At 35.3% G+C, this 27,907-nt stretch overlaps 2 protein-coding genes across 7 annotated transcripts; one reads left to right on the top strand and one right to left on the bottom strand.

The window, feature by feature from the left end:
* Window positions 1–36: 36 nt before the first annotated feature.
* LOC132267252 (uncharacterized) lies at window positions 37–22,170 on the bottom strand. 6 transcript variants are annotated; one of them, XM_059768354.1, is made up of 12 exons: window positions 21,898–22,170; window positions 6,296–8,742; window positions 5,907–6,209; window positions 5,705–5,804; window positions 4,324–5,615; window positions 4,010–4,166; window positions 3,679–3,883; window positions 1,291–1,380; window positions 1,026–1,133; window positions 561–896; window positions 368–438; window positions 37–267 (listed from the first exon to the last, which is right to left on the bottom strand). In XM_059768354.1, the coding sequence occupies exons 2-5, from the start codon at window positions 6,793–6,795 to the stop codon at window positions 5,157–5,159; spliced, it is 1,362 nt and encodes a 453-aa protein (XP_059624337.1). In that variant the 5' UTR covers window positions 6,796–8,742; window positions 21,898–22,170; the 3' UTR covers window positions 37–267; window positions 368–438; window positions 561–896; window positions 1,026–1,133; window positions 1,291–1,380; window positions 3,679–3,883; window positions 4,010–4,166; window positions 4,324–5,156. The 6 variants fall into 6 exon arrangements, with proteins under 6 accessions (XP_059624337.1, XP_059624340.1, XP_059624339.1 ...); XM_059768357.1 differs by lacking the exon at window positions 6,296–8,742 and having other exon boundaries at window positions 21,898–22,163; XM_059768356.1 differs by lacking the exon at window positions 21,898–22,170 and having other exon boundaries at window positions 4,010–4,080; window positions 6,296–9,614.
* Window positions 22,171–24,117: 1,947 nt separating this feature from the next.
* Window positions 24,118–25,795, top strand: LOC132267681 (cytochrome P450 71AU50-like). Its single transcript, XM_059768802.1, has 2 exons — window positions 24,118–24,990; window positions 25,181–25,795. The coding sequence occupies exons 1-2, from the start codon at window positions 24,118–24,120 to the stop codon at window positions 25,793–25,795; spliced, it is 1,488 nt and encodes a 495-aa protein (XP_059624785.1).
* The last annotated feature ends 2,112 nt before the right edge of the window (window positions 25,796–27,907 follow it).

Here is a 27,907-nt window from a genome sequence, read left to right as displayed (position 1 = left end):
TAATGAAATCACATGTAATTTATCAATCACAACACATCCAACAACTTAAATTTGATATATAACATAGAACAAAGAAAGTTGCATTAAAATTCAATAACATCCCATAACATCTAAGTTTTGTTTCAAAATGTCAAGTGCTAATAAAAGGTTCAAAAGGAAATCATGCAAAATAAAACATCAAAATTTCATTGAGAATTTGAGTGAGACTATGCGAGGGCCTTGAGAATTAATGGTTCAATTTCATCTCTCGTCTTCCTTCAAATTGCCCTACATACATTTAAAATAAAAGCCATGAAACAAAGAATAATAATTAAGACAATTAAATGTATGATTAAAAGAAAATGATAATTAAAATCTAAATGCTTACCAAGGATGAAATTCCATGACCAAAAATAAAGTTTAAGGATCACCAAGTGTAGTAGTTGAGGAGCCGGGTACCTTCACAATAAAATATAATTTTATTTTGCACCTTCATAATACAATATAATTATAAATATATTAGGACTTATAAAATTTATATAGTTAAATGTTTACAAGGGTACAATAACAAAATTATTTACCTGTACATTAGAATTTTGATTTTCGATATGACGCAAAATCATAGCCATCTTTGCATTCAAAGCTTCATATTTTTCATCATACTCGGCACGCATCTTGTCCACTTTCTCATTCATTTCTGCACGAGCACGACGTGCCACTTCCTCTGCTTGTGAGGTCCTCCTTATCAGCTCCGCTTTACTAGGAGATGGCCCCCAAAGACTAGTTGGCGTAGGTCCCAAGCCATACATCCGAACACGGCCCCTTCTTTCTTCTCCCCTAACTTGGGCATAAAAATCATAGGGTGAAGGTTCATCTGGGTTAAAAGGCTGAGTTGCAGCAAGCTCTTCTAGTTGTGTCTGCATACATAGAATGGATAAGGAAACACAAAAAGATAAAAAATATCAAATATAATAAATTTTAGTACTCATAGTTTACACTTAATCAAACTAGAAAATAAATAATTGAAGGTCTAAAAAAATTCTTACAATCATTTTGGCAGCATGTTCATCACTAGCTTTGCCATCCTTCTTGCTCTTATGTGTTGCGCAAAATAGTTGAGCACGAGTTGGCGCCTTCCCTAATTCCAACTTCATCTGTTTTTTTTTTTTTTTAATATATATATATATATATATATATATATATATATATATATATATATATATATATGTTATTATAATTATATCGCACTGATGTATAATAAATTGTGTGACATACAAGTGATTAACTTAAATAAAAAAAAACAGACTTAACCTTTTCAGCCTTCCACGCATAACTCATTGTCCCAGTTGTGTGCAGCATTGTTTGCTTAGAGCGATTTACTTCATTTTGTTGGCTTTGTTTCTAAAACAAAGGAATAAGAAGGTATATATTAGCCTTTTAAATTGTAAACACACGCATGTTATATATGAGCTAAGTAGATTAATCCTTATTTTTAAACAAATGTTATATATGTTACAGGTTAAGTGAACACTAACTATGAAAAAATCAGCAGGATGTCTAACAACTAAATGATTCAACATTCTTTTGTACATTGACTTCCTCTTTGTTTTTACAACTAAAGTTGTCCTGTAATATCATTTCTACTCCATTTATTAGCTTCTTGCTAGTTGCTTTTGCTTGTAATCTATAACAACACATTCTCGACATATATATTTCCTTGTCTTGAGATTTTGTATTAGAATGTGTTATATCAAAACCTACCAAATTATAAATGGAGAAGCTACATATATCTGGATTGGTTGGGTTGAGCTAAATTATTGGATTATGAACCACCAAGAATTGTAGCATAGTGAATTAAAGTATGCTAGAATTAAAGGAAACATTGACATCAGAAATATTTTGTTGTCTCTATGATATTTTTACTGAACCATTAAATAAGTAAAAAATAATTAGATGAGGAAGTAAACCAACCCTTGAGAGTGTGTATCTGCTTTTGATTAGGCTGGTATTATTGTAAATCGCAATGGATATGGAAGGAGTAATTAAATAATGATCAACTGGAAAAGACCAAATAGCCTACCTAAAAAGGAATCTATATATATATATATATATATATATATAGAGAGAGAGAGAGAGAGAGAGAGAGAGAGAGAGAGAGATTTTATGAAAAGAGGGAATATGTGTGTTTTTGTGCGTGTGTGACCAGAAGGGAATGCTTTTAAGACTAGCAAATTGCTCAAGTTGTCTCAAGCACTACTCAGTTGCTTCACTTATTACATGTTCCTTTTGGGATTTCATTCCTGGGTTATGGCCTCCCAGGCTGTTCTTCCAACCTGAAATGGTCTTTCCACCTACACCGCCTCTTGAAGGTCTCCTCTCCCTCGGACCCAACTCATAGTGCAAGCATGCTGATTTTAGATCCACCAAGACCCCGCCATTAATAATAAACTTATGGTCCACTGATGTAGCAGCACTCAGCACTTCACAAAAATTTGAAATTTCAGAAGTTGATACTTCTCTTCATCTGTAGACATCTCTCGTGCTCTTAATCTCTAGACGTCTTAATATTTTCTATGTTCAGTTCTCTATTGTTTTATTTTTTTCTCAATGTATTCAAGATTGATAATGTCATTGTCAACTTCATGTTCAACAATTACATGATCATGAGAGATGCCATCATTTGGCTTCTGCTGGTATACTTTCTCAGCAAAAATTGTCTTACATTTGAAGGTAAAAGCTTAGCTTACCAGGTATAACAAGTGGCCAGCTATAATTCCACTTTGATTATCCAATTTATCCTGCTTTTTTTGTTCTAAGCGTCTAAGGTAAGGGGTAAATCTTCTATTTCAAGCATCCGTAAATTTTCAAAATTCAATAATCAACCAGGCCAATGAAATTATTTGGATCTTTCTGACTTGACCAATCCTCAAGTTACCAATTACATTTACAAATTCTAAAAGGGTATTTGAATGACAACTTATTACAAATGTTAGATTAATTTCATGGTTTGATTTGTCCTAAGTGAATGTGTATATGAAAATTATGTATTGATTAATTATATACTATTATTACATCATACACATTTTTAGTGAATTATGATCTTAACAATGTAAATTTAACATGGGCTTAAGTAGTAAATATGAAAGTAAATTTTAAAACAGTAAATTAGGACAAAATGTTATGGACATAATATGGCAAAAAAATAATACAGAAATATTACTTACAAAACAAAAGGCAAGGATACCAGGTTATGTATAAGCATTGAAGGAATTTTGGGTCTAATATTGACTTTTCTCTCTCTACTTCTCTATTCCTTGATTGAAAAAAACTAGAAAAAAATGCTAGAAACTGACTGATAAAAACTAGAATAAAATGCTAGAAACTGACTAGGAAAAAATAGTAGAAACTGACTGGAAAAAAATGCTAGAAATCATTCAACAACCAAATCAAGCAACCAAACAGCAACCCCGAACCACCAATTCAGCCACCCATAGCAATCAACACTCGAATTTGAACTCCAACAACCAAATCAAGCAACCAAACAGCAACCTCGAACCACCAATTCACATGTCCTCTTTAATTATCCAATTGTAAATAAGCATTATCCAATTTTAAATACACATTAGATGGGAATATACCTATATACATGGAATGATAAATCTAATATTATTAAATAACCTAAATAACATTATGAATTACCTGTGCTGCCTCTGTACGCCAATATCTAATGAGATAATCCCATTGGTCCTCCTCAACACTTGGTGGTGGGTTTTGCATATCGTTGTTCATCTGTACGCCAAATTTTATAATAGTTACTTTTAATTTCACTCTTCCAATCTCTCCATTTATGACCAAGGGATGATAATGTCCAATCTTTTGAGATTTCTTCTACTGCAAACTTGCCCTGCATATAAAAGATAAATAAATAAAGAATCGAGTAATTAAAAAAAAAAAATTTAACTCTAGAAATGAAATGTGTATACAAGTGAAATCAGTCAGTCAAAGATGTGAAGAGTCGAAAAAATTTTACCCGGACCGTCGTCCACATGTCCTCTTTAACTATTTCAGGGACTTTCCTCCAATTTTTATAGTTCAAGGGAGCTGCAAGACCATTACGGGCAATTGTGCCCAAATAATTAGCGAAATTTTTTTCATCGGCTCCATTAGGCTGTCCATGCTCATTCACACTGTAAAATGGTATAATAATAAATAAGTCATCGATTTGGACCAAATAAGTCAAATGGTATAATAATAAATAAGTCATTCACACTATAAAATGGCTTCACTTGCATGCATTTCCTAAAACTTTATAGTCATTCAATGCCATCATTTAAATAAAGTCACCTTAATGGTATCAGGCCATTCTTTTTGGTGTCATGTTGTACCACATTTGCGCAGCGTGTGGGTCCTCAAGTCTTCTTCGGTGTTATTAACTCATTGCTTTCAGTAGTCCCCACGTCCTCTTCTTGTGAACCATGGGAAGTATGGAACTGCGAATTTGAACCCTGAGAAAGTCCTCCATGCAATTCTAATTCCAAGTTTGTTGTTGCCCTACGTTTCATTATGTTCCTGCATAAAGCTAACAAACCTTTGTTGCCATGTTTATTCAAGCTGGTAGTTAAGATGAAATTTAGGCTGAATATATTAGGTCTTCAAAAACATCAAAATTTGGAAAAGTAACACACTTGAGAACAATTAGAATATGCAAGAAGGAAGTATAAATTTACTTAAGTATGATAGTACCACAGTTTTATTTGTTTTAGGACAATATCAATTTGAAATATGTTAAAAAAAATAAATAAATAACTAATATTATGTATACTCTTTTTACTGACCAAGTTATAAGAAAATGAGTAAGGGAGGGAGAGATGGAAAAAAAATCATAATATTCCATAAGCACGAAGCCAAAAAAAAGATGAAAAATAAGAAAATGCAACATTTAAGAAAAAATTATCATCATTCTAAGTATGTTATTCATCCAGAATATCTTCTTTTTCCGTGTTTGCTGATGAAGATTTATCAACCATTGTTCCAGGCACATCACCTCTATCCCAATGAATGTGATCATCAGTTGCATCCGAGTGTATAGAACTAAATGGTTGCTCAAATCCATAGGTCTCAGTATCATCTTCAGGAATATCATATAAATCACGAGGTTTTGTCCCTATAACAACATGTCAATCTGTATCAACCGGGTCTTGAACATAAAACACTTGCTCAGCCTGAGATGCTAAAATGAATGGTTCGTCAGTTCGCATTACACGTGAAAAATTAACGAGCGTAAACCCAAAATCATCCTCCTTTATCCCTCTACCCTTAGAGAGTACATCAAACCAATCACAATTGAACAATACAACCTTCCTTTCTTCATTGTAGTCCAACTCAATGATATCAATCAATAATCCGAAGTAATGAACATTTCCTGCAATAGGATTTTGATCACTGGCTCTTGCATAACTTGATGTGTGTGCTTTTAAAACAACATCACTATTTTGGGTCTTCCTCTGATTATCATGATCTCTAACATTAAACTTAAACCCATTAATCACGAACGACTTAAATCGTTTGGAAACGACATTAGGACCCCGAGCTAGCCATCGAATCTCATTAGGGATAGGATCCTCCGTATTCCGCAGCTGTATTTTCAAAGATATAAGTTTTACAATAAAGTAAATAGCATATATAATATAAAATTTAATTAACCGTTCTATGTGTAGATACTTACACATTCATTAAACCACTTATGAAATGATAGATGAGACATTGATTGTATTTGTCGTGGCTTTAAATTCCGTTGCCTTCTTTTAAGAAATTTCTTATGCTTTCTGTAATGAAAAAATATCATACTCTATATGTTATATTGTTAACAACAAATGAATAATAATAATAATAACAACTAGGTCAAATATTGTAAACTTTTCACTTACTCAATGAATTGTGTAGCTCCGTCGTAGTTAAATAACACATACCGATGAGCTTGTGTTTGACAATCATCATCTAAAACAATCATCTCCTGTTTTCTTAAGGCACGACCTCTAGGGCCAAAAGTAGACATCTCTTCTCCATCATCAAGGTTGTCATCATTCCTTGAGGGCCTATTGAACCTTGTCTCCACGTTTGCTAGGTATCTTGAACAAAAATTTAAGCATTCCTCAGCTAAATACCCATCTGCAATTGAATCCTCTGGGCGACTTCTATTGCGCACATAATTTTTTAAGGTTAAAAGATACCTGATAGGATACAACAAAAAAATGAGAAGTATTTGCAATATTTAGTGGGGAAAAAAGCCTACGAAAATAGTGCAAAAAAGTTAAACCTCTCAAATGGATACATCCAACGATATTGCACTGGTCCTGCGATCTTTGCTTCCTGAGCTAAGTGAATTGATAAGTGGACCATCACATTAAAAAAAGATGGTGGGAATATCATTTCCAATTTACAAAGTGTTAAAGCAATCTTATTTTGCAAATTGTCCAACTCAGCCGGTATGAGAGTTTTTGAACATAATTCCTTATAAAAGTTACTCAACTCAACAAGTGTAGAGCATACATTCTTTGGCAATAGCTTGCGAATGGATACTGGTAATAGTTGTTGCATTAGGATATGGGAATCATGGCTCTTTAAACCGCTAATTTTTCGCTCTTTCAATTTCACACAACGTGATATGTTAGCTGCATATCCATCTGGAACTTTAACTTTTTTCAACGCCCGACAAAAGATTTTCTTTTCAAGTGGAGAAATTGTGTAACTTGCTGAAGGCAAATAATATTTGTTTGCACCACGTTCCTGGGGGTGAAGTGAATGCCTTATTTGCATCTCCTACAAGTCGAGTCTTGATTTTAAACCATCCTTTCCTCGACCTGGTTCATTCATCAAAGTATAAAGTACATTGTTGCATATATTCTTCTCAATATGCATCACATTAAGATTATGACGAATAAGAAGGTGCTCCCAATAAGGCAATTCAAAAAATATACTCTTCTTCCTCCAATTGAACATTGGATTTTCATCTATTTCATCCACTTGTGCAACATTCCCCTTGCCATCATCCCCTTTCCCAAATGCTGGAAAACTAATGCCCTCTAGTTCATGTAGCACTTCTGTTCCAGATAACATAGGTGGTGCACATCTAGTCTCTTCTGTTCCGTCAAAAGCTGCTTTATTGCGTCTGAATCTATGACATTACTCAACAAAACGCCTATGGCCTGTATAACAAATTTTTTTGCTATGCTTTAACCTACAAGAACAAGTGTCTTTAAGACAAACTGGACAAGCCAAATACCCCTTTGTACTCCAACCAGATAAGTTTGCAAAAGCAGGAAAGTCACTTATAGTCCACAATAACGCTGCATGCATGCGAAACATCCCTTTTCTCGACGTATCATAGGTATCCACCCCTTCAACCCACAATTCCTTTAATTCTTCTATCAAGGGCTGCAAATATACATTAATATCATTTCCAGGACCCTTAGGACCAGGGATTAAGGTGGACAGTATGAAAAAAGGTTGTTTCATGCACATCCACCCTAGCAAGTTGTATACAGCAAGAACAACAGGCCATGTACTATGTGCAATACTCATAGTCCTAAATGGGTTGAAACCGTCTGATGCTAGGCCAAGTCTAACATTTCTAGAATCCCTAGCAAACTCTGGATACTTTTTGTCAAAATGATCCCACGCTAGAGAGTCAGCAGGATGTCTTAATTTTCCATCTTTTATGCGTTCTTCCTCATGCCATCGCATATCTGAAGCTGTTTTATTTGACATGAACAACCGTTGAAGTCTTGACTTAAGAGGGAAATACCTTATAACTTTGGCTGGAATTTTTGTCTTTTTTGATCGGGGTGATGTACTTGTACTGCCCTCGGAATGAGTGTCAAAATCCTTCCACCTAGACTTGCCACATTTATGACATGTTTCATCATTAGCGTGCTCCTTCCAGTACAACATACAATCAAAGGGACATGCATCAATCTTATCATACTTGAGACCTAAGTTACTAATTATCTTTTTTGTCTCGTAAAAAGATTTTGGCAGTGTCTCACCTTCTGGTAGTACATCTTTCAAAAACATTAGCAACTCACTAAATGATTTATCAGTCCAATGATGCAAAGTTTTCAACAAATATAGTTTCACTATAAAAGACAACTTCGTAAAGTTTTTACACCCAGGATATAGATCTGTTTTTCCATCATCTAGAAGCTTGTAAAACTTATCTGCCTCTTCATTAGGGCCCTGATGATACTCATTTTCCCTATCAGCTTGTTCACCCATTTCATTTTGAATTCCAAAACCCTCATATAAGAGTTCGTGCATGTCATCATTATTTACATTGGAGTCGATGTGCTCGTATAAGGTGTGCCCATCATTATGCCTAGAAGACGAAGGTAATTGTTCTCCATGATAAATCCAAGTTGTGTATGTTTGGATAAACCCATTCCACATCAAGTCATCCAAAACTTCTTGTCGTGTTTTCTTGATACAATTCCCACAATTGTTACAAGGACAATATATGCGTCCACTCTGCCCAACTCGCTCAAACGATGTATCTAGAAATTGTTCAACTCCATTTGAGTATGTAGTACTTATCCTATTTGTATAGTAAGAAAGACAAAAGTAAAAATGAATTCATCGTAAATATCTAAACCAAAATGAGAATTAAGCTTTATTTATTTATTATTTTTTTGAAAATTGACGAGACTAAAATTTAAATTACCTTGACTCCGTAATCCAACTTCTGTCCATTATGATAGATTCTATAACCTAATAAAAGAAATTATACATGAATCTCTACAAAATAATAAATATATTACAACAAAGTTACAAAAGTAACAAAGTAATAAAAATTATTTATTATCCTCATGAAGAATAATACATATGAGAGAGAGTGTTGGTTTTAACTATAAATACAAGTTTAATGCATTGGATTTCTTTTCCTTTTCCTTTTACAGTTTTCTTTTCCTTTTTCCTTTTCAGTTTTAATACATACAAGTTTACTTTAATTCATGAAAAAATATAAGGCTTGACTAGTTAATTTGTTTTGTGAACACTAAAACCAAAAGTTAGGGTTCACATCCATAGCAAAAGTTGCTGGAATTTAAAGAATACGACAAATTGGAAGAACCCATGTATCTCACCAATCAATGAATTCTTAAGAAAGAGACCCTATTAACATAATACAAGCCACAAAAATACAAACTACAATATAAGAACAATAAAAACCCATCTGTTTAGAAAAGAAATAAGCCAAAGCAGCAGAACCAACATGAAAGCCTCAAAATCATAAGACCCCAAAATCGGCAACAACATACCGAAAATCGGCAACAACATTACCCTATTTCCTTCAAAAATCAGAAGCCCCAAAATCGGCAACAACATACCAAAAATCGGTAACAACATTACCCTATTTCCTTCAAAAATCAGAAGCCCCAAAATCGGCAACAACATACCAGAAATTATATATGCAGTAGTTGGAGCTGATTCGTTCAAGAAAGAGTAAAATGGAGAAAAACCCAAAACATATATGCAATTGTTCTCTTTACTTAAGAAATTAACGACAATATAAGCTAATTACTTAAGAGAGAGAGAGATAAGTGGAGCTCTTAAGAAGGGAGGGATTAGGGTTAGAAGTTTTTAGAACTAACCGTATGCCAACTAAACAACCACCACTATGCAGATCTCTGATGCGCCACCAATCGGCCACCACCGCCGTGATCTTCCCTGCGCCACACCAACCGCACCACCAAGGTTTGAAGCCGTGATCGAGTCAGTGAGAGAATAGAAGGGAGGAATAGAAATAGTGTGAATAGTAATAGCCTCCCCTAAACGTGATTTTTAGGAAAAAAATAATAATACATAAAATAATAACAATTAAATAAAAATTACATAATTTCTGGCATATTTTTTATATCCGCCGGAATTATTTAATTAATTCCGGCGCTTTTATAAACACCGCCGGAAATACTACATATATACCGGCCGTTTTTATCATACCGCCGGTATTATAACCAATAATGGCAGTTTATTATAAATTGCCGGTAAAAATTAATTAACAACGGCACACACATAAAAACTGCCGGTAAAAATGATATTTCTTGTAGTGAACATATCGGCAGGTTCACTATTCAATATGGGGAAGCAGGATCCAGTCCGTGGTTGAAATTGAGGATTTTTCCAAACTCCCTCATGGGATCAGTCTTCTCTTGGTATATTCACTTACCACCAGATTCTGTTCATTCTTGGCAGTAGATGGAGGAGCTCTTCCATATGAAGTTCTACCGGACAGAATTAGAGGTAACTCTGGCCGATATATCTCGGTTGTGCCAGATGGCCAATGAATCTGTGGAAACTGATGAGCCCCTCTCTAAGTGTTTAGAAAATGAACTTTTTAATGTGAGAGGTCGTTTCGCAAGGTCAAAATATGATTGTAGTTTAGGAAGCATTTAAAGGTCAAATTTACATTTATAAAACCACTACTACAACTAATGAAGTATAGCGAGTAGGGATCGTCCACAAAGATTATACATGTTGGAATTTAATTTCGACTTTAGCGTATCAAAAGATTGCAAAGAAGGGTTTGGTTGATTAAACTATGGTGAAGTGAAATTAAAATGCAAGTAAAATAAACTAATGAGAGATAGGGAATTAAGATATATGAAGAGAGGTCTTAGGGTGTTAGAATCACCACTAAGCTCATGTAATTAACCACTTAAATTCCATTAATGGAGAATACATTTTTGCAATCAAGATGTAGCCATAAACATAAACACAATTTGCATGTAAAAGTGTGAACTATCTAATGCAAGAGTGAATTGTTTACCTAACCAACATGTAAACTAAGTGTAGAACAACCCACCAAGACAAAGGCATAATCCATCAATTAGTTAACAAATGGGTCTAATGAGAGCACACATCAATCTAGAGAATCATGAAATTTGCAATAATAAGTGTAGAATATCAAATCAAGAATAGATTGTCTATCTACCTACAAACATGAATTAAATTGTAGAACAACTCATCAAGTATAAGTATAATCCATCAAATTAGTTTACAAACCCATTTAATGAAAACCCATGATTAGCATCACTAAATCCTTAATTAATCACACATAGATATGCAACCAACATAGATAATCTAGTGTAGAGATCAATTCCCAAATAATCACACATAAGACAACATGTAATTAAAATAAGGAATCATTAGGAAGAATTGAATCAATAATCATAAGGTTAACTACTAATCACAACAATATATATATAAATCCCCAAAAATAGAAATACAAGGGTTTAGATTACACAAGACTTAGGGCTCATCTAAGCCCTAAGTGTAGATCTAGCCAATCATAGAGGAGGTGAATGTGGTCATGAAACCCTTAAGGGTAAGCTCCAAACATGGCTTTATCTTCTTCTTCTTCTTCTTTGAAGCTCTAGAGAGAGAGAGAGTATGTGGATCTAGAGATGTATTCTTGAGATGTGCCTCCACTTCCATCTTTTCTTCTAACCATAATCTCTAGCTTTCTAGAGAGAGAAACTAATAAAAATATAGGAATTACAATGTAAAAATATGAATCTCCCCACAAAAAAGGTTCAATCCCTCATATATACAAGGCTTTTAGAGCCCAAAAATGTGAGAACTCAACCCTAGGATCTCCTCTTTCAAGCACAAACCGAGTTGGTTTGAAATGAGCTTTAGATCTGCTTTTTAATAATTTCAGCGAACAGTTCGATCGATCTCAAGGTTGGTTCGATCAATCAGGGTTCAATCGATCCAACTTTTCTTCAATTGATCCAACTTGGCAGTTTTTCAGCATCAGCCTCCTTTTACTCCAAATTCTCACCAAGACTTAGTTTGACTGGAAAAAGGCCTTAATAGATCGAAATTAGGCCGTTTTAATATTATTGACTTGAAATAGATAAAAACATGAAATTAGACTAAAACAGGAAAATAAGATAGAATAAGGTCCTAGAATATTCAAGCTTAAGGGGTTTAAATGCGCACTTTTCAGCGCCTATCAGAAATATTCATTGCCAGATTCAGAAGGGCTAAACTTAAGTGTCGCGTTTCTATTCCATAAAGGGAGTATGTTAGGCTAGCCCTTAATGGCCTAGACTTTGAGCACCGGAAGAGGATTAAAGGAATAGAGTTCAGAGACTTATTTGAGTTAGCTGACAGAGCCAGCAGATTTGAGTCCATACTCAAAGAAGAAAATGATAGAAATAATTATTCCAAAGGAACTTACTATAGAGATCCTACCTACGAAGTTTTCTCAATAGAATTGGAAGATGATTTGGAAGCTAATGTAGCCGATGTTCATATCAAGAAGCCATATGTTTATGAGGCTTTGGTCAAATCAAAATCTTTCATAAGTGTCGGACAAGCATCTACCTCTTCGGCCAAGAAAGGAATGGTCGATTCAGGAAAAGTCTATACTTTCGACCTGTCTAAAAGGAAATAGATATTTGATCATCTTATGGCCGATAAACAAATATTGTTGCCAAAAGGACATATTATTCCTATAGCTAATGAGCTAAAGTGAAAGGAATTCTGCAAGTACCACAATTCCTAGAATCATGGTACTAATAATTATTATGTATTTTGAATTTTTTTGCAAAAAGCTATTGATGAAGGTATGTTGAAATTTCCATCAAATAAATCAGAAGTAATGGGAGTGGACATTGATCCATTTCCTACTATTGTTGCTAGCAATATGATCAGCCTTGCTCCAAAGTTTCCAAGGAAAAAGGTTGATACTGGGGAAGAAAAGCAAATGCAGGAAGTTCTAATTAAGCTAGACCCAGTTACTTCCAATAGTGAGTTGATAGTGACTTGGAAAAGAGGTTCAGAGAAGCCAGATTGCTCTTATCAATCATAGCCAGTGCCCAGATTACCAGGGTTGTGATAACAGAAGGCATCACCATGACTGTAGAAGGGATTCTCATTCTTCCAGAAGAAGTATTCATTACCAACTGATGGATGCATGGACGACATATGACCGGCAGAAAAGAATTACAGTGATATGTTCAAGCCAACAATCTCCTATTTTTAAAAGGAGACTCCAGATTCAATTTGAGGTTTGGGTACAAAAAGGGATGTTTCACACAAATTCTGAATGGTGAGACCACCTGTTACTTTACCTGAGAGATGGAAGAGACTAGAACATCCGAAAGAAAGGCCTTCGGCCAAGTATGGCCTCACTTGGACCCAGAAGAGGAGGCTGCAACGCAGAAGGGCTGAGGGGTGGAAGAAAGAAGAATCTTATAACGGCTATTCTAAATCTGCCGTTAACTGAGATGGGAAATCAGAGCATCAACCAGAAGACATGGACATAACCATTGCTTTTAGTGATGAGGTTGCACCTGAGAGGCATGAAACTGATACAGATGTGGATCTCAAGCATGCTCCTAAGTACAAAATTCATTTTGGAAGTTTTCTAGAAGAAGTGGCTTGTAGTATGGCTTTTGTTTTACTAGCCGTCTTTAAGGCTACTTAATGTCAGTCAATGACAGCGGAAGAAAGCCTTAAGACAGCAGAACCACTTAGAGCCACTAATGAAGAAGTGGTGGCTATTGAGGCAACAACATAGAGTACTGATTCAGCTAAAAAAGGATAGGTTACTACAAAAGTAACAAATGATGCTGACAATGTGGTATTTGAAAAACCACCGTTAGCCATGACCAAGCAGTTAAGGCCACTTTATGTGAAGGTTTGGGTAGAAGGACAACCGATCAATAGAGTTCTGGTTGACAATGGATCAGTTTTAAATGTTATTCTAATAACTACATTGAAGTTGCTTGGCAAAAGCACTGAAGATATTATCTTTAGTGATGTAGCTATTAGTGGGTTTAATGGAGGAGCCATTAATACCAAAGGAATTCTGCCTTTGGAGATTACCATAGGCTTTCGTTTGCCGCATTCTTCTTGATAGAATCAATAGCGGCATATAATCTCCTTCTAGGACGGGATTGGATCCATCCCAACATGTGTATACCTTCATCTCTACATCAGATACAGATCTTCTAGGAAGGAAGTGAAGTGAAGAAAGTGGAGGCTGATGACAAACCTTTTGTGGCAAAGGTATATTTTGCTGAAGTAGTTCTATAAGATGAAAATTGTGTACCAATCAAGTTTACAGGTACATATAAGATGAGAAGACCAATATTAGCCACTACAAGAAGAAGGTTAGCTGATGGGGACATGTAAGAACTAACGAATGAGATGTCTAGGCCGAGGATTGAATTCCCATGACCAGTTGCTGAAAATACTCAAGTGGTTAATGATGAACAAGGACCACAGTAAAAAGAGAGAAAGAAAGCAGGCTTTCTGGGCCGCTTGTATTAGGCTAAAAGTATATTTTGTTGAAAAAAGATTGGCAAGCATGAATAGTTACTTTCAGAATGTTCGGCTAATGTGGCCGAAGTTAGAGTTCCAGAGGAGATGTAAGAAAAACTGGATGCAATTCAGTTAGAAGATTTGGGATCGGCTCCTTGTAGAATGGATGATAGCAAGGTAGAAGTTCAAGATCCATTGTTGGAAGTCAATTTGGGCACGTAAGAAGTTTGTTGGAACCTATTTATTAGGTAAAGATGATTAATCTGCTGAAAGAATATAAGGATTACTTTGCCTAGAATTATGAAGAAATGCCAGGATTATCAAGGGAATTGGTAAAACATAAACCATCGATCAAAGAGGGTTATCGACCGTACAAACAGCTTCCAAGAAGAATGTCACCGGAAGTTGTGCGTAAAGTGAAGGTGAAGTTAGAAAGGATATTGAAGGCAGGCTTCATAAGAACTACCAGGTATGTTAAATGGCTCTTAAATGTTGTACCAGTTATAAAACAGAATGGGAAGATAAGGGTTTGCGTAGATTTCAGAAATTTAAATACTACCACACCAAAAGATGAATATCCAATGCTAGTGGCTGATCAGTTGATAGATGCTACCTCTAAACATGAGATTATATCTTTCATGGATGGGCATTCAAGCTACAACCAGATATACATTGCTGAGGAATATATTCCAAAGACCGCATTTAGGTGCCTAGGGTCTATTTAAAACTTTTGAATGGGTTGTCATGGCATTGGTTTGAAAAATGCTGAAGCAACCTACCAAAGGGCAATGAATGCTATCTTCTATGATAAGATCAGCCATTTTTATTAAAGTCTATATTGATGATGTGGTAGTAAAGTCATTAGCTAATGAGCAACACTTGGCCCATTTGAAGACAGTTTTCAAAAGAATGCATACTCATAAGCTCAAGATAAATCCATTTAAGTGTGCCTTTGGAGTGGCCGTTGGAAACTTTCCAGGATTCTTGGTTCACCATAGGGGGATTGAAGTAGATCAGAATAAAATCAAGGTCCTCATGGATGCTATGGCGCCTACTAGTAAGAAGCAACTATAGAGGTTCATCGGCTAGGTTTAGTATCTTAGAAGATTTATCAAGAATTGTGCAGGAAAGATCCATACTTTCTCACCACTACTGAAATTAAAGCTGGAAGAAGAGTTTAGATGGGAAGAAAGGCATCAGTATGCTTTTGACAAAATTAAGGAATATCTGGCTAATATACTAATTGTAATGCCACCATAGAATAAATGGCCGCTGAAACTTTATTTATCAGTGGCGGAATAATCCATTGGCAGTATGTTAGCTCAAGATAATGAAATAGGGAAAGACCATGCTATCTTTTATTTGAGTAAAACATTAACATCGGTCGAGTGTAGATATACACCGATTGAAAAACTCTGTTTAGCTTTGTATTTTTCTACCATGAAACTAAGAATATATATGTTGCCGTTTGTGGTGTACATCATTTGTCAAACTGACTTGATCAAGTATATGCTGTCGAGGCCGATGATCACTAGCTGAATCGACAAGTGGGCATTGGCCTTTACGGAATTTAACTTTGTTTATGTTCCACAAAAATCAGTTAAGGATAGAGTGTTGGCCAATTTTTTGGCTGACCACCCATCAACTGAAATTGATCCATACGTGTGTGATAAATTGGAGGCATTGGTAATATTTGAAATGCCATGGGTTTTGATGTTTGATGGTTCCAGCACAAGTGAAGGGGTTAGTGCTAGAATTGTAATCATAGCTCCCAATGGAAGAAGAGAATCTTTCTCTTTCTTCTTGGATTTCAAATACTCCAATAATTAAGAAGAATATGAAGCATTGATTATTGGTCTAGAGATTCTACTTGAAATGGTTGTAAGGAGTGTACATATAATTAAAGACTTAAATTTAGTGTTGAGTCAGTTATCGAAATAATTCAGATGTCTAAGTTGGCAGTTGGGACCATTCCACTCTCTGGTCACTCAGTTTACCACACAATTCAATAAGGTTAAACTTGAGTTTCGGCTGAGAGAACACAATAAAGATGCTAATTGACGGTTATAGGGCCGTTCCTATACGCCAAACTAATGTAGTGAATTTATGGTTCAAGAAAAACCTTTTTGTGTCAAGTTTAAATTTATAAAAACCACTACTACCTCTACTACTAATGTAGCAAGAGTGAGTAGGGATCGTCCCAAGGGATTGGAGGGCTACTAGTAATGGAAACAATGCTTAGGGTTAGTAGGTCGAGTGATCAAAGGTAGATTGTTTGGTTGATTATACTACAATTAAGATTAAACAAGCTCAATATAAAATAAGTGATTAAAGGATAAAAAAACAAGAGAGAGAGGTCTTGGGACTTAGAGATCACCACTACGTATCACCTTTCTATACACTCAATTCATAATTAATGAGGGGGAAAATATATGTTGCAACAATAGTGAGTGTGTGTGGTTGTTTCAACAAGCATGGATGACCAATTAAGTGTATATTGTCTAAACAACACAATGAATAACACAATATATCAAACTAAGTCATTAATCATTCTTTAAGCTCACAATCCAAACACATCACTTAATTAGAGAGATATACTCCTTGCATTCATAAGTATGGAATATCAAAGAACAAGTATGGATTGTCCTCCCATTTAACAACTAAGGTAACTACACTACATCTAAGCTAATGACATGAATATTAAACCAATTAAACTAAGGGAGAGGCACAATCCATCAAGAAATGAGTATGAACCATCAAATAAATCATAAGAGCATTATATTAAGCACTATGTCTTGACAATCTCTAAATCTATGGCATCAACACACATAGACATGCATCAACAACACAAGAGATAGAGATAAACACATGAGCATCTATTCTAGCATATATAGATATATGGATAGAATGAAATGATCAATTGGAAGAACTAAAATACATAAATCATTGAATAAATAAATCTGTGTATATAAGTACGTCAAAACATGTATTACAACCCAAATCCCCTCAAAAATACATAAATCAAGGTTGTGACGACCTTGGATTTTTCAACCCAGCGTGTCTTGTGATGACCCGAACTGGATCCAGAATGCAGAAGAAAAAGATGAAACAATGGTCTCTAGAGATACAACATGTCTCTAAGACACCAATGTGACCCTCAACGAGGTCACGGAACCCAAAAGAAATAAATGCGAAAGCAGCATTTCAAAAACGGACAAGAATAAACCTAGGGGCAAAATGGTCATTTCTAACATAAAATTGGGTGCTACCAAGCACACCATTGGAAAGACAATGAAAAATTAGTGAACTTAGACTCAAAAATCACTTGATTCGGAGTCCGGATGAAGAAGATATGGCTAACAGAAGAAGAAGGGGCAAAAAGATCAAAAGGAGTCAACCTTAGAACATCTAACCGGTTACCACACCTTTCTAACCGGTTAGAAGACCAAAAATCATGACCAAAACACTGCCCAAGCACATCTAACCATTTAGATGACCCCATTTAACCGGTTAGATGGCAAAAACTAGAATGCTCAACCCAAAAACCTAGAAGCAAGGGTTTTTCGTCAAAAAATAGATTTTTGAGGGCCAAGATGACATTTTTTTTGGAAAAACACAAAGAAGAAACCCCCCTCAAAATTGAGTTTTCTACATGACATCTTAGAAGGAATAGAAAAATACTCACTGTAAGATGCCAGAAATGCCCCTTCATGAAATCAGGTCATGAGGTTCCAAAAAGTTGCTAAATGCAAAACTGAAAGCTGAACTTTGTGAACGATTTTCGGTACCAAGACGACATTTTCTGGAAAAACATGAAGAAGAAACCCCCCCTAAAATCACGTTTTCTATTCAACCATGTTGAAGAAAGAAAATAAAACTGAAGTAAAAAGTCAAGAATACCCCTAAATCAGATTATGTAATAAAAACGCAAAATGAATCCATAGAAGGCTCAAATCACAAAGGATGAGGTTTTGCCTGGAAATGACCATGCACGCAAACATAACTTACCTATTTGGACGCGCTACAATGGTCCATGGCTTAAAAATACCGCCGATGCAAAATTTGACCCCCCCAACGGCCAAAATGACAAAAATGGAACTTGGAATGAAAACTCAGATTTCAAAACTATGAAATGGTTTCAAAATATCATTTGGCCCTTAGACACACTTCATACATGATTAAGGAGACCCTATAGAAGAATCAAAATAGAATTCCCACGCCCAATACAAACATGGTGAAGCAATAACTCAATATTTTTCAATATATTCTTAATATTCCATGAAGTCAAAAATTGCATAGGATACAAATTATATGTCATTGGCCTCCGGCCTCATCTCATACAAGTCAAATACATTTTATAGAGTGTACTTATGTACACATTACATATATGGAATCAAATATACACATTTTGACATAAAAGGGCTACAAGTGGCATTTCAAGCCAACCTTTACATAAACTAAAAACCTTCAAGTCAATAATCATTCAAGCAATGATGAACATCACGAACCAAGTTTTCGTACCTGAAATAACCCCCCAGTAACTTCGGGGTGAGTAAACAAGTTTACTCGTAGAGAATGAGCATGCATGACTCGATTTCTTTAGAGATTTTTACATTGACTTGAAACAATTCAAAAGGGTCATACCACCCAACGTCTATGTCAAAGGTTAGACTTAGGGAGCATCCTAAGCTACCTTAGAACATTTATAACATACATTACATCCTTCATGTAATTCCAAACGACATAAGAGCATGATATACAAGCAACACGATAAAGGTTCCCAAAGTTATCAACTTGAAATCTAAGGTACGAGAACAACTAAATATGACAATTTAACATAATTAGAATTTCTAACACAACGCATCAATACATAGATTCTCAAAGTTATCAACTTGCAATTTAAAATACGAAAACAACTAAATATGACAATTTAGCATAATTAGAACTTCTAACACAACGCATCAAGACATAGATTCTCAAAGTTATCAACTTGAAATCTAAAATGCGAAAACAACTAAATATAACCACTTAGCATAGATGTACTTAACAACATCAAAATTTACAATGATTCATTAAAATCATAAAGCTCGGATGTACTTAATAACATCAAAATTTACCATGATTCATTGATATCATAAAGCTCAGATGTACTTAACAACATCAAAATCGCCAATAACCAAAACCACAAGTCACAATTAAACATGATTATCAACTTGGAATTGAATGCGAAATCAAATAGTGGAAGACTTGGACATTAAAGCTCGGAATTCTGCCGAGACCTCAACGGTTATTCCAGGCATTAACCTGCAGGGAAGACCACCCTAAGTGCGCACTATCTCAATTGGGGAGAACTCATACCTCCGGCACTAGAGCCAAACTCTACCCATGTCACTTGTAACAATAATGTCCTAAGACTCCAAAATAAACCAAATAAGTTCACAACTTATACATAATTTATATAATGCATGAAAACACCTTCCATGCGCAAGTAAGTTGAAACCACACAATCCATGCCTTAGAGTTTCAATTCTAAAATGGCATACATAATGTCAATTACAAAGTGTGCAATTCATTACACAAGGTAACAATATATTCCATAAAAAAAACATGTTCTCATGAATATAAATATAACAACAATGTTATCAATTGCTCAAAACACAGCCAAGTGAATACATAACAAGTCCAAGTCCATGATTTGAATATAGAAACAACTTCTAAAACACAAATAGATCCATGGAACCATTAGATAGAATTTAATTAAGTAAAATAATTAAATTCTCTAAATTTCAAATCAAAGTCAAATAACCTCTAATTAATATATGTTAAACAACATAGCATACTCATTACATATATCAAATTAAAAGTGCAAAATGAGCAAGATAGAATCAAATAGAATTTAATTAATTTAAATCAATTAAATCTCTAGATTTAGAAGACATATATAGAAATTCTATCAAATAAGGACTTTAGAATTCGTACAGACTTCCAACCTAATTTTGACAAGGTAAACAGCTGTTTTAAGGATTCCTCGTGAAATACAAAATTGTAGCTCTTCGAATTTCCTTTTAACCATTGTATGAATTTAGTCGTTTTGACACTTGAGGAGAGAGATATAGCCAGATTACCAAAACGGGTTCAAGTTACCAACTTTGGCGACAGTTTCCTTTTTGGAGAAGGATTTTTTCTTTTCTTCTTCTTTCCATTCTTATCAACTTGTGGCTTCTTTTGGACTATTTTCTAAGTATAATTAGAACCAACTCTTAGACATACCGGGCCCATCCCATGGTGTCCGGCACGCAAAACGTGAAAAGACTAAAATGCCCTCGTAAAAACAGAAAATTTCAAAAAATAGAAAATGGTAAAAACTGGAAATATTACATTAATGCACGAGATAAAAACCTCCGGTGTTTTATGTAATTTGCCCTTTTTGAATTGGTCCTGGTTTTCTTCTTTGCTGATATTTGGAATTCGATTGAATTTTGACTTGTCACACGTGTTGCTCTTACTGATGTGTTCCGTGCCACATGCCGAGTGATTATTTGTTTTTCGTTTAAGCATATGGCTTGTTTCTATTAATGGGAAGTTTACCCACCATACCAAGGGCAAATCAAAACACGGTATCATCCATCCTATCACAATTATCTTAAATTTATGTAGTATTCACCATAGTTGTTAAAGGCTCAAGGCGTACAAAAGTGTAAATGCCTTCTAGAGCTTGAGGCGCAAGGCGCAAGGCGAGGCGCGTGCCCGACTGAAGCAAGGCACACGTTGAAAAAAAAAAAAAAATCAAAACCCACCTATGTGACAGGACTTATTAATATACCTTGGGCTCAATCCCTAAACTCATGGTTAATCAGACAATACAAGCCTATTCATCCATTAATATTTAATATAGATAATACACATTATGAATTCTTTTTAAGTATTTTTTTTTATTGCTATAGCAACTAAGTGACACGACTTATTACAACCTCGGGCTCAATCCCTAAACTCATGGTCAATCCAAAACTGAGACAACATATACAATCCAATTCATCCATTAATATAGACAATACTCCAAGCAAGTAATAATTAATTATTTGTACTAATTGAAACGTGTTAAACAAAAATGTAAATCCAAGAGAACCTCTTTACAGTTTACAACAATAACAAACTCTAAGTTTTCTCAAAAAAAAAAAAAAAAAAAAAAAAACAACTAATTTCATTATGAACTTCAGTCAGAAACTACTACAGTTGAAAGAACCCTTGGATACTAAAAGAACCCAAAACCAGAGGTGACATATTAAACACTATACACTAGACATATTAAATTTGAGATTTTTTGAATTTGAGATTGAAATAAAACTCGAGAAAAAAAAAATAAAGTAAAAAAATAAAAAGCAGAAGAAAAAGAAGAATAAAACTGGAGAATAAATAAATAAATAAAAAGAAGAAGAAAAAAAAAAAAAAAAAAAAAATCTGCCAGACTCTCGAGAGAGCCGAGACTCGAGAGAAGAAAAAGAAGAGAAGAAGAAGAAAAGAAAGAAAAAAAAAAAAATCTAAGCAGATCCGAGAAGAGAAGGAGGAGGGAAGAAGGAGAGAAGAACTTACCAGCTGGCCGAGCTGCCGATGCAGATCCAAGAGTCTGAGTGCCGCAGCGAGCCTCTGTCTTCTACTCTTCTTTCCTTTTTTTTTTTTTTTTTTTTTTTTTTTTTTTTTTTTTTTTTTTTTTTAACTTGTAGACTTGTAGGCATTCTATCATATTGACTAATAAAATAATAATATTCTATTATACATAAATAATAAACAAACAATAAACAAAGTTACAAAACGAAAATAAATAAAAAAAGAAGTAAAAAATGATTTTTTCAAGCAGGCGTGGTGGGAAAGGCACACGCCTTACATAACTCAGCCACCTTAAGTGTACTCAACGCGACAACTGCGCCTTTGACAACTATGGCATTTGGGTTCAAATCATTCTACAATTTTCTTTTGGTGAACAAGGATCTTTATATGTGAGTCTTTGATCTTTCTCTCATACTCGAAAGAGAACATAATATTATTGTATTTAATTGTGAGCTAGTGGATAACTACAACTTGTAACCAACCCAGATTTGATCATGACTTGGCGTTCGCATCCTATTCTGAAATAAATACTAGTATAATAAGTACAACACATAATTTTCAGTTACATATCTTCTAAAACGTCCTAGTGTTACATAATAATGGTGATATTCAAATTTGAAAGCTAGTGTGTGTACCTAGCATGTTAAATGCTAGTTACACGGCATTCTCTTAGCACAACACAATATATTTAAAAACACGGCATTCTCTTAGGAGGACACAATATATTAAAATTTTTTTTTTCTTATTGTTCTTTTAAAAATTAAACTTTTTAAGAAGATAATTTTTAATGCATTTTCTATTGTAATAAACAACGAATTTTCAAATAGATATAGAGGGTGCATATACCTTCAAAGTAAAAAGAATTAATTAAAAATATTATATTAAATTTTAAACTGAAAAAATTACTATGGGACAAGCAAAAATGAAAGGTAGATACTTTTTTTTTTGGGATCCAGGTATTAAAAAAGAAACATTTATTGCACAAAATCCATACAAATTACAAGTGAAGCAAGCTTGAAGAGCGCCATCAAAGAACCAATCCAACAAGGAGCTACCACCTCACTATAGACTATACAGCACTCGAGTTGAAAAACAAAGGAAAAACAACAATTAAGTTAGCAGATCTAAGTATTGGTCTAAGTATTGATCTAAGTTCGACATTTAATTTATAAAAAATAAAAGAAAAATAAATTTTAGATATAATTTAGTTTTTTAGATAGGAGAGTATCTTGGACCTGAATAATGATTCTCAATTCAATTGTAATTATTTTGCCTAATTCAATCAAAGTGAAAAATAAACTTTTAAAATGGGCCACTTTTTATTTTCGACTACTAAATCTAATTGTAGTTTACGCAAAAACATTCATCAACACAGCTGAACCAGCAAGTAGGCATGACATATTTTCCCGCAACAGAACAAGGAATGAGAATATGAATGAGCATGAACTGAGCCACAATTTATGTTCAGCCGTTCAAAGGAGAAGAACAAATTCATTTCAGTATCTAACCATATATATATATATATATATATCTTCCGAGTCAGGTCAGAAATGGACTTTGGGAGGTTTGAGTACAAGGCAAAGATAAAATTGAGATGTGTTATTGAAGACTCTTATATGGTAAACAAATCTCGCAAGAGTTAGGTTTTGAATTAAGTTTGGAGTTACCACCAAGGGTTCTAATTGACTCCTACTTCCTCACCCTCACAAGTAGATGTGAGTGTGAGTTTCTACTTCCATTAGAATTATCAACCAAATCACAGACAACAAGAGCTGAAGCTACACTTCATATTTTTCTGTTTAGTTTCTTCCTTACTCCGAGATGCGAAAAAGGCAAAGGCATGAAAACTATATGTTCATCTGAAACTGATTGCCCCCATAGCATGAACAGACAAAAGGGATATGCTTCCAATACAGTTCTCCATGTTATGTCAGTTACATGGACATTCTTATCTTACGTGAATAAATTGTCAAAATAATTAAATCAGCGTATGCATTCTTTGATCGATCCATCCTAAATATATTTGGATGTTATTTGTTTCTGTCCCAAACTCCAATAATATATATAAATATATATTTATATATATTTTGATTGTGACCTTGTTCATTATAAGTAAAGAATTAGATTAGTCTTAGCATTTAGACTATATCCAGCATACTTGAGCACCAGAGGCCTAGCTTGATACTATACCAAACCATGTCTTCTATGGCTTTGACTTGGACAACAATTGCACTACTTGTTGCACTTGCTTATGTTGTGCAAGCATGGTTGAGGAACAGTAATAAGCGATTACCTTCTGGTCCGAAAGCAATCCCAATTTTGGGACACTTTCATTTGGTAGAAAAGCTTCCTCACCGAGATCTGCAACAACTAGCCAAAGAATATGGTCCTATCATGTACATGCGCTTTGGTTTCGTTTCCAACATCATCGTCTCATCCCCAGAAGCTGCCGAGCAGTTTCTCAAGACACATGACCTTGTTTTTGCTGGTAGGCCAGCTCAAGAGACTGCTAAGTATATTTCTTATGATCAAAGGAACTTAACCTTTTCCGAATACGGCCCTTATTGGCGCACTATGCGTAAGTTGTGCACCTTAGAATTGCTTAGCAGCCTTAAAATAAATTACTTCAAGCCTATGAGATCCGAGGAGGTTGGACTTTTGATCGAATTCATTAAACTGGCAGCCCGGGATCGTGTTGCTGTTGATCTTACTGCCAAAGTCACATCCATGAATGCAGACATGAGTTGTCGGATGATGTTTGGGAAGAAGTACGCGGACAAAGAATTTGACGAGAGGGGGTTCAAAGCTGTGATTCAAGAGGGCATGCAGTTGGGGGTCACGCTTAACCTTGGAGACTTCTTTGCCTTTGTCGGGGCACTTGACCTTCAAGGACTGCAACGGCGCATGAAGGCTATTAGCAAGGTGTTTGATGGGTTCTTTGAGAAGATAATTGATGACCATGTTCAAGCTAGGGACAAAGGCCAAACCAAGGACTTTCTTGATATCTTGTTGGCCTTCATGGAATCTGAAGAAGCTGAGTACCGTATTGATCGTGCTCATATCAAAGCCAATCTGCTGGTAATTTTATTGTATCTACATCAGTACTTTTAGTAGGATCGATGCCTATACATAATATATCATCAGTTTTGACTGAAATTATACTGCAATTACTTGGAAGGCTGGTGTTATAGCCCAAATGCTACTATATTAGTATATTGTAGATTACAAATTATACTATCATTTTACATACCCCCAATTTCCTTTGTAGGACATGCTTGCAGCTTCATTTGACACTTCTTCAGCAACAATTGTTTGGGTACTCTCGGAACTCTTGAGGAATCCAGAAGTGATGAAAAAGGTCCAGAAAGAATTGGAAGAAGTGGTGGGCATGGACAGGATGGTGGAGGAATCAGACCTGGAAAGATTGGAGTACTTGGACATGGTGCTGAAGGAAACCTTCAGGCTCCACCCAGTCGCACCATTAATGCTCCCACATCAGGCTATGGAAGACTGCACAGTTAATGGTTTCCACATACCCAAAAAGTCTCGAGTCACCATAAACATTTGGGCAATTGGGCGGGATCCAAAGTTATGGACTGATGCCGAGAAGTTCATCCCAGAAAGATTTGTTGGCAGTACTATAGATATCCAGGGACGTGACTTCCAACTTATCCCATTTGGCTCTGGCCGAAGAGGCTGCCCTGGGATGCAATTGGGCCTCACCATTGTCCGGCAAGTGGTGGCACAATTGGTGCATTGCTTTGATTGGGAGCTTCCAAATGGCATGTTGCCCACAGAGCTGGACATGACTGAGGAGTTTGGTTTAGTGATAAATAGAGCTCAGCATATACTGGCAATTCCTACTTATCGCCTTAACAAATGATGAATTGCTTAGACAATGTTTGCGATATTCTTCTTTTAAGATAAATGGAATTTGAATAACTATGGACTCGAATTTCTGTTTCTGTTCCTGATCATGTTAAAGTTTTCTTTTTCTAGTAGCAATTAGTTGAGAAAGGCTTTTATGCATAGGTCCTGATTAGAACCATAGTGCTTATAGCGACAACAAATAAAATTTTCCAGCTATGGATTGTATTACCAGTTCCTGTCCTTTGTCTGTATGTATAAACGTTTTGTATATATTGGGTATGCTTTAGAAAATTAGAGTTCTTCCTTACTCTGCAACAAAAGGGTTTTTGGTCTCTCTTGTATATATTGTCAATTCACAGAGAAAACATTGCCCGGAAACCAACCCCCCGGGGACGGCAGCTAACCCCGGTTCTACAAAAAAAAGGGCAAGAATGGAAAAGAAATGAGATGGATGAATCTTCATCCCTAAAATAGGTTTTGAGGTCATCAATATATATGTACCCAAGCAACCCCGCAAAAATCTCTAACAGAGTCCCCAAACAACACCCCCAGCGATGCTGCTCAAGAATGGCCTGGATAGTTATGAGGAGCTCCAGGGTAGCAAAACTAGGACACAAAATTTCAGCATGGAACTGGTTCCCCAAAGCAGAACCGGATCCGGTATGGCAGAATGTGCATTTTGCCCCGAAATGACCCCTTTTTTTATTTCAACAATGATCCAAAGTTTTCCCATCCTTGAACCAAACCTAATTGACAATAGAATGGGCACAAAAGTGAGTACGATGGGGACCTAATTGAACATGAGAATGGTCATACGCTCAAATACATTATAAATTCCAAGTAAATGGAGTACAACCCCTCTCACTTGAAACGAAAAACAAAGGCCAACAAAGCCATATATGTCCTTATCATTCTAGTATACGGGAATGCCACATGAAAATCATAAGACTTAATTATGCACGAAATAATCATAAAGCTTATCTATACATATATTGTAACGACCCGAACCCTGGGGTCCGAATCGTTATTTGGGTCCTTATCCGAATCCGAGGTTAACTAAGTGCAAAATGGTCATTATGTACCTTACTATGAGTTAGAATGTAACGACCCGAACCCGGGAATCCTGGGTCCTTACCCGAACCCGGGAATCCGAATCATTTACTGGGTCCTTACCCGAACCCGAGATCATCTAAGGCATTGCCGTCTTTTCCTATGTCAATGTATAAAATATATACGTCATTCCAAGACTCATAGTACATCATATCACTAACATCACAGAAAACTCACCAATGCAGGTAGAATGTCAGCGGCGTCTAAGTTCATGGATACAAGTCATACGTCCATACTTCTCTGATTTCCTGAAAATGTTAAGATAAAGGGCGAGCTCAATAGCTCAGCAGGTAATGCTTAAAACACAGATTTTGAACTCCCTTGAGCCAACAACCAAAGAACAAGAATAGAAAAAAGACCAGGGTCATGCAATGGGAGTCCGCACAACATTTATAACATAACAATCAAAACACATAGTCACATATCACAATTCTTTAAAATCATGCACATGATATGACGTGTGATGCATCCTATCCCAAACTTGGGTTTATACCGACCCAACACTCACTTTTAAAAAACCCGCTAACTAACTTTACCGATGCGAGATTGATAACTATCTCCGGTTCCAATTCTGGCAAAGCTTGGCAACCGTTAAAGGGCCTAGTATCAATTTTTTTACGCCCTACATCGGGTTACGCTCTCTCTAGGTCAAGCTAGCCCCGGAATCGCGAAATCCAGTTCATTTCTAAATCATTTCCTCACAATCCTTTCCAAATACATTTATTTAAAAAAAAAATAAAAAATCATTTCAACCTCACTTTTCCCAAACTATGCCCATGCCATAAATGACATTGACGTACATATGCTTGCATTTCATCAATTTAGCCATACATACTCATCATTGTCATCATGTATATACATATAACCTCAAGAAAACATTTCAACGTAAGCCATGCTCTTTAAAACACCTTTGCAACCAAGCACACATATATATATACATATACAATTAACATCATTTAGAGTATGTTTTGCCACATAAACACACAAACACATAATTAACATTTAAAATTCCAAA

This window comes from Cornus florida, unplaced genomic scaffold (genome assembly GCF_030987335.1).
Source record: "Cornus florida cultivar Cherokee Brave unplaced genomic scaffold, ASM3098733v1 CherokeeBrave_3.0.0_Hap2_Chr07, whole genome shotgun sequence".
NCBI lineage: Eukaryota > Viridiplantae > Streptophyta > Magnoliopsida > Cornales > Cornaceae > Cornus > Cornus florida.
Note: the sequence above shows the minus strand (reverse complement) of the source record. Positions and strands in the feature narration are given on the sequence as shown.